The sequence below is a fragment of the Patagioenas fasciata genome, chromosome 1, assembly GCF_037038585.1.
Source record: "Patagioenas fasciata isolate bPatFas1 chromosome 1, bPatFas1.hap1, whole genome shotgun sequence".
Lineage (NCBI taxonomy): Eukaryota > Metazoa > Chordata > Aves > Columbiformes > Columbidae > Patagioenas > Patagioenas fasciata.
The window spans coordinates 199163961-199177167 of NC_092520.1; the positions used below are offsets into that span (position 1 = coordinate 199163961).

The window sequence follows — 13207 nt, forward strand, 5'->3', positions numbered from 1 at the left end:
AGGCTCATTTATCAGAACACCAAAAATAAGATACACACTTGCCACTTGATTTTTGTTGCAAAAAATATAAATTACATGACAAGTTTATCTATATGAAAAACAACACTTTAGCCAACAGTAGTACATAATTTTGCTGAGGAACTTTAAAAAGGAAGCCTTCTAAAGAGGCTTCTTTCCTGACCTAAATCAGAGTTTTAATCCATGAGTAGCTGTAGGAGTTTCACATCTTTAACTCAAAGTTCTAAGATATTTTGTTTCTCATCTGCCATTGTTACAAGGCTCTAAAGTAAATCCACAGACTATGGCTACATGGTCACTTGCAGGCAAACATCAATAACAGTTATTCAGCTTTGAGTTCAGAATAGACTTGTGTCCGGGTTATCCAGAAGAGCAGCAGAAAGTAGTCAGGTCTTTCTGATAAGTACAGAGTATGTTTGGTATTTACAGCTTTTCATCAATAAAAAAAACCAGGAGTCCATTTCTCTGCTACACAAAGAATCAAACTGGAGACTGTATTTTCCCTTCCAGGACCAAGTCCTTTGCAGATAGCCCTTATTCAGAAGTTCTTTACAGACTTTGCTTTCTTTGCCTAGACTGAGCTTAGCTTTCTCTTCCTTGGTTCATTTATTTTGCTCATCTCTTCTCTTCTCCTCCCCATAACATACATGCATCCTACCAAGAGCAAGAGGCAACAAAATCACAATTCCTACACAGCCCCAACTGTGTTGCATTTCAGCAATGCTTTACCTACACTTGGAGGAGAATCCTTTATTCCACAAAGTAACTAGTGCCTACTTAAAGTTACTTTAAATAGCAGGCAACAGTTAAACACAGCAAATTTAACGACATTAAACCCAACTTCTAAAATAATAAAACTAAGTCTGCACCAGCACCAGGCTTCCATGGTGCAGATGAAAGAATTTGTACCTAGCCACCTAGAAGCACCCTGTAAGCTTTCTCGGCATTGACTGATTCCTTTCACTCCCTGAAATAGCTGAAGTCTAGGTGGAAACAGCCAGCTGCTATCTGTGTGTTGAACGCAATGGAACTTTTCTTCCTCACTCATCCCTCCAACACTTCTTGTTTACTTAGGAAGCATTCTGATGTGCTATAAAAAGACATTTTATGGATAAAGAAAAATTAGACATGTGGGGTTCTTTTTGTTTTCATGATATAGGAACTGCTGCCATTCAAGAGCATTTTAGTACACCCTGCTGGCAGCTTCAAACAATCAGCAAAACGACATGAAACATTATTAACATTGCTAACATAGGTCTATCAAGAAATCATACTTTCTTCCACTGCTATGTGAAGAATCATCACTAATGTGATCACTGCACTATTTATTTTATGCCCTGCTTAATGTACAGATTGATCTGCATTCCAGAAACTTGGGGGTGGGAAACAATAAAAAACAAGAGACTGTAAGAGTCACTTTGAAGCAACTACTTGGCTAAGTAAATGGCACACTGAGACTAAAACCTAGAAGATTTTAAAACAGCTTTATGATGAACATGGTAGGAGATTTTAGGCAAATTATGAAGTCTTTCACAGAATGGTTGGGGTTGGAAGGGACCTCTGGAGATCATCCAGTCCAACCCACCTGCTAAAGCAGGTTCACCAGAGCAGATTGCACAGGAATGTGTCCAGGTGGGTTTGAATGTCTCCAGAGAAGGAGACTCCACAACCTCTCTGGGTAGCCCGTTCCAGGGCTCTGGCACCCTCAAAGTAAACAAGTTTCTCCTCATGTTCAGATGGAACCTCCTGTGCTCCAGTCTGTGCGTGTTGCCCCTCATCCTGTCGTTGGGCACCACTGAAAGGAGTCTGGTCCCATCCTCTGAACACCCACCCTTGAGATATTTATAAGCATTGATAAGATTCCCTCTCAGCCTTCTCTTCTCCAGGCTGAAGAGACCCAGCTCTCTCAGTCTCTCCTCATGAGAAAGATGCTCCAGACCCCTCATCATCTTCATAGTCTGCTGCTGGACTCCCTCCAGTAATTCCTTGTCCTTCTTAACCCAACGAGCACAGAACTGGACACAGAACTCCAGACGCAGCCTCACCAGGGCAGAGTAGAGGGGGAGGAGAACCTCCCTCGACCTGCTGGTCACATTCTTCCTAACGCACCCCAGGATACCACTGGCTTTCTTGGACACAAGGGCACGTTGACTCATGGTCAACCTGTTGTCAACCAGAACTCCCAGGTCCAGTTCAGCAGTGCTGATTTCCAGCAGCCATCCCCTAACCTTCTTCATCTGTTTTGCTGTCTACATGACAGAAATACAATAAATGCAGTTCCTATATCAAGGCAAACTTGCAATGTAACTTTAAATTGGGAAGCAATGGTACTACAATTTAGCACTACTATGATCAACACCTGAGTAATATTTGTCACAATTCCATAAAGCATATCAGGAGACCTCGGTCTTTAGGATTATAGATTATAAGAAGGGAGACTGCACTGTATCTTTCTTGATATATTTATTAAGTAACTAACAGAGGATTCTCCTAAATATTTCTCAAGAACAAATATACCAAAAGAAATACAAATGAAAGCAGAATCTTGTGAAAGTGAAAATGAGATCAATTCCACCAGTGGAATGAAATAGGTAACTCTGGAATAATGTCAAAAGCCATCTACTTCTGGAACAACCACTTTCATTTTAAAATCATAAAATTCAGTGTACTTAAATGCATACTGGCATTTATTTTAGTAACGAAAATGTTGGTTCTGTATTACTTGCACAGTATTTTATTTCTGGTATGTCCATACCTGTTTTATTAGCTATGCTGCAAGAATATTTTAACATTTTCACATACTTAGCTTTCTGTTTTCTAAAAGTAATGATTGTAAGTAAGATTGTACTTAGACTAGTTAACACCTGCCACTTTCTTAAAACTTAGTCATGATTTCATTTATTTTTGAGGAAGCAAAACTAAATCAAACATGCTTATTAATGTGTTTCATGTCAATAGACATTGTCTCTCTTCAAGTTATTTTATGCTGAACAAAACTTATAACGTTTACAGAGGTTATAATATTAGAATCAAATATTGTTAACTTACAAATCAAATCGCAGATTCTCTCTTTCTTCAAAGAAGTAGTCCATTATAAATTTTCTTACAAAATCTGGATTTAAAGTATTATCAATTACTTCTGTTCTTCCAAACTGTAAAAAGAAAAGTATACGTTTAAGCCACATGCTATAATGAAGTATAATTAAGTAGACTGTCAATATCAGCAATATGTGATATATGAGAGAGCCTGTAAAAAATTCTCTTGAACAGATGCCATGAAAGAAACTGATCTATTCATGTGAATATAGTCATTTATCTGTGGTTGAAGACAGACTGGTAGAAGATTTCATATTTCAATATAAAGTGTGGTGCACACCCTGTATTGTATGACCTAAAGCTTATAAACATCAGCTCCCAAAGCTGATCAGAATCCACAAAAATATGGGGAAGAAATTCAGTGACATAAAAATCCACCAAAAAAATGACAACGGCAAGCAAAAGCTTGCATATATTGCTTATTTCAGATGGCTTTAAATATTAGGAAACATCGTCCTTCCATTTGAAGTGTATCATTTTTGCGCTATTCAGCTCAGCTCTCTCTTAATCTCCCCTCTCTCTGAGCTTCCGGCAAAACGCCTTTGCTTTCCTGGTGTTTACAGGAAGAACCTCAGCTCTCATCAAGCTGAAACTACTTTAATTAAAACAAAACAAAAAATAAACCCACTTTTGATTGACATCAGTTCATACACATCACAAATATAGATGACTGAAAACATCAACATGATTGTTTTGTTCTTGTTTTAGCTGTTCTTTCAAGATTCTCAGAAAACAAAAAGAGTTATTATTGAAATGAGCATTTCATTTTGTCCTACACATTGGACATATCAAGAGAAATTTTAATATACCCTACAGAAAAGCTTTTTGACAGTCTGCTGAAAGATCATCGTTAAAGAGTCCTCAAAACTGCAATTTCGGACTAGAGGCTTTTGAATGACTCAAAGACTGCCAAGTACTTCATTGACAGGACTTAACTAAATCAATAAACATTGATAAATCGTAGAATCATAAAACAGTTCAGGCTGGAAAGGACCTTGAAGATCACTTAGTTCCAATCCCCCTGCCATTGGCAGGGACACCTTCCACTAGACCAGGTTGCTCAAAGCCCCATCCAACCTGACCTTGAACACTTCCAGGGACAGAAAGAATAAACCTTGCAACTGAAGGTTTTTAAGATGCATTTCCTAAAAATGTTTTCACATCACAGATGTCAATCTAACCACTGTAGCCTGCACAGAGCCCCTAAATTTCCAACAGGACCCCCTCCTAACCTGGCCCCTGCACACTCCTAACTGAAATGAAAGGACAGAGCATACTCCACTGTCTCTTCATCGCAAAACTAAGCAACTTCCTTTCACTGCTTGATTCTTACTAAAATAAAATGGTAAGGAACTCCAGCCACATTATTTGCGTGCTTTAAAGAAACTCCATTACTGTCAGCAACTCTTTTTACTCCTTTGAATGGCTGTGCATTCACGTACTCAAACTGCAGGGGACTGACTCCAAGCACCATTCTCTTACACAGGTCATCTGGAGAAGTAGGCCTGTATCTAAGAGGGCAACTACTTCGCAAAAAGCAACTATCCACCCAAAGGTCTCAGGTACAATAAAATGTTTAAGAAAAGTTAACACATCTTCAAGACACAGCTCTAGAAAGTCTCAGGAAAAGGAACAATCCTCAGAAGTGACACAGTGGCAATTTGCATCTTTACAGAGTGTGCTTGAATCCTGTTGGGTACCTTCACTTTGGCTATGCTGTGAGATGTTCAATTGGGACAGTCTTATTCAGAGATCTCTGTATTCCAACACTTCCTATAAAAGACAGAGAAGCAAAACTATCTTCCCAATGAATGATATCACCTCAAAAAGGCAAAGAACATTTAACATATAGCGTCAATTACCATACCCCTTTGCCAAGACTCTACATCACTTCTTATAACCCAGATGGAATGATACTCTGGTTTCACTGGAACCTTGATATCCCCTGCAAGAAAGCTTCTGAATACATTCTAAGGCACAAATTGTTTAGAAAGCAAGATTACTCATTAGCAATCACTGTATTTCTTAAACTCTGCCAAGCTAAAGCACTAGCTACAAACACAGGCAGCAGAAATCTCTGGAAGCTCTCCAGAGTGATGAAGATACTGGATATTCACAATAAAATCCCCAAGTCTCTTGAGAGGACTAGCACAGGATGCACACAATCCCGAAAACAGATCAAAACATGAAATAAATAGTTCAATCTTTACAGTTTGTTTCAGATGAAACAAGCCAGTCCCTTTAAAAATTATTCAAGATATTCTCTGAAACACTGGGATAAAGTTCACAGCCAGATCGCTGTAACAAAAAAACACCCTCTTGAACCAACACAGGTGACTACTATGGCCAAGTATTAAGCAACGAGAAACAATAGCAGTGGTAGGAAGTTGGCATTTCTATGGGAATAAGTATGGCTGGAATACTTGCCTGGGCTAAAGGGCCTTTCTGTCCCCTCTGAATAGCAGCATTCAAATTTTATGTACAAAGTCTCTGATCAGTTTCCAGGTCAAATAAATCTCAATGTTCATGAATAAAATCTTCCCCTGTCAGCTGCACGCTTTATAACACTCAACAGTTTTGGAGCCAGGAAAAACTGAAAGCTGGAATGGCTGATAAAATGAAATATGCAGCAATATCTAAGCATTTAGTACTGTTTGAAAGTATGCATTGAAAATGAGAAGCTACTCTCTGACAAAAGCCAGTAAACAGCAGTTCATCAAACCAGGGATGAAAAATGAAAACAATGGGGTCATAAGGACCATCTGGTTTGCAGTTCTGAACAGGAATATATCTCATCTGTGTATTTTTTCCCCTCAAGTGTCCTTTTTCTTCCATTCGCACTCTTAGAGCAAAATGCCCAAATTCTCTCAAAGACAAGATTCAGGTGCATAAAGAGGAGATTTACCCTCAGTAGTGAAGCAAAGGACTCTGGGCCTCCAAAAAGAAATCCAAACACAAGTGCATTTTAACTGGTGAAGCTACCAGTGGCACAGCAGGCCTACAAAAATATTTACTAGGTTCAGCTAATCTCTCATGCTATGTCCAACAGAATCAGATACACATACAAAGACATCCATGAAAATATCTCCCACCCTGTGCAGACTCAAGTAGCAAATTGTTCTGGGAGACTCCTTAATCACCAGGCAGGAAAGGAAAGGTTACTGAAGATTAGTACAAGCTTGAAGGAGACCAAGAGTATCTCCAATCGTGCAGGTCCTACATTTCCATATACATGGAAGACAAAGAGGAACAAGGAACACAGGGAGCTTTAGCCTAAGAAAGTTTACTTTCTGCTGTCAAAGTCATCATCTAAACTGAAAAGCACAAACCCAAAACAAACGAGCTCAGAGCATAACTTGTCAAGAGTCTGTTTAGGGGCATTAATATCTCTCCTGACAAACCTCTGGCTCGACACCTTGATAAACACACCATTTTCTTGATCCTTCTTGAAATAGCAAAGGCAGTTTGTACAGCAGGAGGATACACTTGACTTTGCAAAAGCCATTCAGGAGAAAAGTAATGGTTAAGGAAAATGGGAAAGAATCATAGGCTGGAAGGGAACTCAGGAGATTGTTCAGTTCCACCTTTCTGCTCAATGCAGGATCAGCTAGAGGAGGCTGTCCAGTCAGGTTTTGAGTACGTCCAAGGACAGAGACTCTGCAACCTCTTCAGGCAACCTGCTCCTGTGTACGATCACCTTCACAGGAAGAAGTTTGTCTTATGTTCAAATAGAATTTTCTGTATTCAGTATGTATCCACTAACTGCTGTCCTTCCACTGGAAACAGCTGACAATAGTCCATCTCTGCCTTCTTTACAGTCTCACACTAGGTACATATAAACATGGATAAAACGTAAACCTTCTCCAAACTGAAGAGGCCCAGCTCTCTCAGCCTCTCCTGAGACAGGCTCCAGTCCCTTTAACATCTTAGTAGCCCCTTGCTAGACCCACTCTGATATATCCATATCTTCCCATACATGGGAGCTCAGCACTGGACAGAGGACACCAGCTGTGGTCTCACTGGTGCTGAGGGTAAGGGTCACCCCCTTGACCTGCTGGCAACACTGTCCCTAATGCAGCACAGGATGTTGGGCTTGAACACTCAAAACTTCCCCATTTCACTCAGATGGAAGGTACTAAGGGACTGGGGACATGACTGGAGAAGGACAGACAGTTATCAATAAAAATCTCAGCTTAATTTACACAGCCTTGTGGACACTCTCACAAAGTTCAACAATGACAAATTCAAAGTCCTGTACTGGAACTGGGGACTAACTGGTGGGGCACGAGCTGTGCAGAAAAGGTCCTGGTGCAGCCATGACCAACAACACATTGGATGGTATGAGGGTCAGCATAGCCTGCAGATCAAAGGCAACATTTATTCCCCCTCTACTCAACACATGTGGAGCCCCACCTGGAAAACGGTACAATTTGGGGCTCTAAATACAACGGAATCAACAGATTGGAGGAAGTTCAGTTAAATGGACCCTAAGAAAAAAACAAACAAACAACCAAAAAAATCCAACACCACCCATAGAAAACCACAAACAAAACCCAAAACAAAACAAAAACACACACACACACAAACCCACGATCATCGGGCTGGATCACACAACTTAAGGAAAAGCCAACAAAGCTCAGTTTGCTCAACTTGGAGGTTTACAGAGAAATCTGTTTCTATTACCATGTTCCGCTACCTAAACAGCATTATAGAATACAGAGCCAAACAGTTCACAGAGAGCACAACAAAAGGAGAAGATGCAATAGTCAAAAGGTGCAACAAAGGAAATGATGAAGGGATATAAGGAAACATTCTTCCAGAATGAGTGATTCAGCACTGGAACGGGCCCCAGCGAGCTGTGCAGTCTCTGTCATGAGAGAATTTAAAACCTTAGCTGGGAAACGACCTGAGCAACATGGTCCAACTTTGCATGGATCAGGAGGCTGAACCAGACACAGCAGATGAGTAGGAGGGTGGATAACACAAAGGTTTCATTCACCTGAATTATTCCATGATTATGTCATATTTCATATCTCAGGATTTTTGGTTTTATAGTTCCATTAGAAATAGAACTATGTATGAATTCAAAGGGAAAGTTACTTCAAAGGAAAAATATAATTATGACACCTAAATGTCAGTTTTAATTTTTTAAAACAGTAAAATATCAAAAATTTATAAGTACTTTTTGTCCCTTCAAATATGCATTTATTTTCAGTAAACTATATTTCACTCTACACTATAACCATGTTACACTTAGGAAATCTTTTGGACTTCACTTAAAATGCATGACAGAAGCGTATCAGTAAAAGAAGAGAAGTATGGAATAAGCTGATGATTAAATCACATGGAGACAGGAGAAGGCCCAACAGAATGCATGTTACATTTCTACCTTTATCTCCTCATCAGTTACACTGAAACAGTTACAAAACTCAAGAGATGGAATTCAGTGCCACTGCAAACTTTAAATTACATTTGTTTTAATTGAGGCTTCAGTTTTTTTGGTCTGTTTACTTTTTTTCCCCAAGGGCTACACAAATGATTATTTCGCATGAGACTAATATAACTAATTGCTTTACCGACAAATTACTATTAAAATTTATTTTACAGATGACATTAAAATGCTGGCCTCTATAAAGCACCAGCCTACACTTTACAGCTAAAGGAAGCATCATCTTTTAAAATCTGTTTTCTCAATTTAAGCAGGTTATTTCTATAAGCTAGACACTTGCTACTAATAACACAGCTGCTAATTAATTAGTTCTCCACATGGCCTAGTTTCCCCACTAACAGTTGTGTAAAGCTAAAATCTTAACATGGCCAACAAGCAAATACCTCTGGAAATGTCATTCAGGAGAGAAACAGAATCAATTTAACTAGTTAAAGGAAAATATATGTTCAACAAAAAAAATTAGGAACAGAGTCCCTTTTCTGGCTTTCTGACATGGAGAGTCTGTCACCTCATACTACAAGCTCTCCTGGTAGAAGGGGTTTTTAAAATTTATTTAGCCATTTGAATTTTTATAGCATCTCAATTTAAGTGATCCAGCCTCATGGGCTATGAGGAAAATGATAACCTTCATTATAACATCAGAGTTATAAAAGACTAGCAAGGGGGTAAGTCGAATATTAAAGATACAAAGCAACTATTAGGGTTTAACGCAACCCTCTGCTAAACATCTTCTATATAAATTCTCTGAATTAATTCTTGCTTCAACTTTATGGCTGTGAGCCGTGTGTGTGTATGTGGTTGGGTTTCTGTGTATGTGTTGGGTTTGGGTTTGTTTTTTTCATTTTGTTTTGGTTGGTTGTTTTTGTTTGGTTGGTTGGTTTGTTTTGTTTTCTTTAATTTACAGTGTTTTACCACAACTGCAATTAAATTGTTCCAATAATTAATCACCGCCATTGTGAAAAGTAAGTTCTTGTTTCTTGCCCGATTTTTATTTCACTTCCTTTTTCATCTGTCAGATCTTTCGATACCTTTGTTAGACTGAAATGTTTTCCATTATGAAATTAATGTTCTTAGTGTTGATATTTACATCTGACTACAATTAACCTTAACTCACTCTTTCATTATGAAAATAATTTGACCTTCAGTTTTTCAGTGTAGCATATGTTATTTAATCTTTTAATAATTCATTACTTTTGTCTGTAGTCTTTTTTCTTTTAAACATCTTCCTCAAAATGTGAACAGTCAGAATCTAGTATTCTGTTACAATTCTAGGTAACTAAAAAAAATCGTTTAAACTATCACTAGGTTCTCGGCTCTGACCTAAATGGCTTTTGAAAATTAGGTAACATTCTCCATTGGAAGCTTGCTGCACAAACCAGTACATAAACACACAACAAAAGATAACCCTCTTCTTAGGGTTTGTGATCTAACTTCACTACACATCGAATTGTGGAGACAGAAATGCATAATGAACAAAAAGACCTGAAGAATGGGAAGCCATGAACAATTTTAGAAGACACAATAGAAGTTTACGGAGGATATAAAATAACATTTGGCAGCTCACAAAGCTGGAAATCAGCATGATGAGGGCCAGTGAGAGAACAGACTTCCAGACAGGTACACAAATTTCATTTGCATCCAATGCATTCTTACACTAGGTGGACCAGAGGCTCAGAGCCTTGCTCCATAGGCAGTTCCTTAACACGTACCACTGGTGGATATTGCCAGTAAAACTGCAGTTGGTTGAGTATTTTACAATGTCTATTATTTAGCATTCACCTTTGAAGTGCTCCCCCTTGTTTTCAGGATTAACACCCGCTTCAAAGTGGAGAAATTCAGATTCTTTCAATATATTATTTAAGGTTTCTGTAGTTAACAGTTAGTTATACCTGGCCATATTTCAAATGTATCCTCACAAAGTAAGGGAAAGTAAATATTTTAAAACCAAAGCTCAGATTCTGATTATGCATTTGTTGCCAATTATATTAATGAAGATACCCTAATACTGTAAGTGAAAACAGGGAAACTGTTTTGAAAAACACCCCCCTCTTAAATTCGAGAATGAAACATTTTAATTCTTTGCTGAGGATCTGGTGTGCAAGCAAAACACTGGGTAAAAACACTGGAATCTGTACCACAGGGAAACAAGAGTCAGTGCCCAAAAAACAACTACTCTTCATTAAGCAAAGGTTTTGATTTAACCACTGTATTGAATCCATCTGAATAGCTTAGCTGAAGGGGGAAAACAGCACACTTCTAGACTAGAGTGCTAGTGAAATTATGGAGAATATGAAATGATTTACTCTATTTATGATCCCCAAGCATTTTCTGCAGTGTTCAAAAGAAAGTGATTAGGCAAAAGAAGGAAGAAAACTATGCTTAAAAGGATATGGAACAGAAACAAGGTAAAGTATGTTGCCATAACTGAGCACCGTTCTTTAACATCTACACATATCATCATGGGCTTATTATTCATCTCAGTTTCATCTTCTCCAAACAGTTCCCAGTGACTTCCACCTCCACAAAACAGTAAAATATTAAGTGTTTAAATGCAACAAAACGGATACATAATACAGAATTTTACTGAAATTAGTGCATTTGCCACTGCAGGCAGAAAAAGCACAAAAATAAAGATATGAGATTACGCATCTAATGTAATTAATCTTTTACCTAACACCTTATTTTTTATCACTGGTATAAACAGAATACATCACAACATATAATATGCAGTCCTGACTCAGCCCCTCTATCATGCCAACTTCTGAATTTTGACTGTCATAACAGCTACTAGGAATGGGATTCTACTCACCGAACTTTACATCTGACATAGTCAAAAGTGTAGGCTTCTGATCATCACTTGAAGGCATTTCTAAAGAATGATTCATTCATCTGATCTAATGCAGACATCTAAATTAGGTCTGATGAACTGCCCTCAGGATGTTATCTTTTTTCATTAACTATAAATAGTTTAAACAGCCAACTGAGTTGTAGGTACATATATGTAGACCTTCTCCAGACGGTTGAGGTAGAGATAATATATACATATTTTCTAGCAACTATCATGTCAAAAGTCTGCTTTAACTCCTGTAGTTCCTAAACTGACACGATAGCCACATGTCAAAGTGCATCACCGGGCCAAGATCCTCTCTAATGAGTGTAAAGATACAATACAAGCATAATATTGCACACTGCCATATTCAGGTGTTCTTGCTTTGGTCATGGAGATAAGACTCCTGTCGTTCAGCAGGGAAGTGGCCGGCCTTAAGTATACTAAAAAAATTTACGCATCTATGAATATGCATCTTACCTCTCTCCATTCTTTGTTTCCAATGGCTTGTGTGTACAAAACACAGACTGTGAAAAGAAAAAACACTTGGTCATTTTCAGAATGTAACATATTCTTAAATTAAGTGCACCCATTTGGTAGTCTCTCTGCTGATGAAATTAGTAACTAGGACAATCAAATAGTAACATGTTTTTTTCTCAGTTTTCAGTACGCCTAATGAGATCTGGCAAAAATATGGTCTAGTAGGGCTGTTCTAAAATGGGAGGCAATGCTTAAGCTTGACCTCCAGCAAATCACTTGACAATCCTCAGCAGTAAAATTGGATAAAAGCAGGTCTTCGTTAAACGTGGATGGCCTGGCAATCCTAGTTAATCTAATGCATAATTACCCTAAATTATGATTCCTTCAAGAGATGAGAAAATTAAAATAAAAACAAACGAGAACCCTACTGGACAGTGGAATTAAAAGTGGAAAAAATAAAAAAATAACTTCTCAGGTTTTCTTCCTTAATTCTGCTTCAAGTTATTTATATGTATTGAACCATCTTGCATATGCATCCTTTAAAACAAACAAAAAAACCCAAAAATAAACATAATAAAAAAAAGCATCAATGAAGTTTGTCAGCCTAAGCTGTTTTTGAAAGACCAGGCAGCATAATCACACAGGCATGACTCTCCTTACGGATCTGGCTTTCCAGTACAGAACCCACTACACATCAATCTCCAGCTTCCATCAGAGGAACTGGTGACAGAGGTACAGTGATTATAATCAGGTCTGTTAAACACTACTATAAGCACAAATCTTTTGCACTGAAGGAGTGATTTAAACTTTATTTGCTACAGTCTTGACCTAGTTGCAGCTAACAACCATAAAGCAGTTTTTACCTGAAACTCCACTACAAACCTTTTCTAAATGGTGGAAATACTGAGATTTGAACACTTTTTTTCCTGACAAATTCTCCTCCTGTACTGATCATTATTTTTCAGCAGAGGGTTAAAAATAATACTGTTTTGGGTAGAAGCCTGGTTTTGTTCTCAATGAAGTCAGAATCATCAACACACCAAAGCAGAAATGAATTCAAGCTTCAAACTACATTTCCTTCTTACTTAAAAGGTATTTGCTCCACAGACACGCACACAAAAAAAATCCCATTAGGCAGTAGCAAGTAACAGGAAGGACAGAAAAAAGCAAGTTCAATTATTTAGCTCACACAGAACCTAAAAGTTAACACAAACTTTTTTTTTTCCCCCAAGTAAGATGTCTTGTAGAGGAAAAAGCTTTTACAAAATTTCAAAATAATTCTCTGGAGATGTCTGTCTTTATTCATTTACTCTAAATGAAACCTCGGGCAATCATAC

The 13207-nt window shown here is 38.1% G+C and overlaps 1 protein-coding gene across 2 annotated transcripts in view; it reads right to left on the reverse strand.

Annotated features, from left to right (window-relative positions):
* The window catches only part of CPNE8 (copine 8), a 105675-nt gene that overhangs the window by 73961 nt on the left and 18507 nt on the right, over nt 1-13207 (reverse strand). For both annotated transcript variants that reach the window (XM_065858419.2, XM_071803418.1), the window contains exons 3-4: nt 11871-11917; nt 3067-3170 (exon numbers count right to left, since the gene is read on the reverse strand). In XM_065858419.2, coding sequence (XP_065714491.1) covers nt 3067-3170; nt 11871-11917 — 151 coding nt within the window. The remainder of the gene's footprint in view (nt 1-3066; nt 3171-11870; nt 11918-13207) is intronic.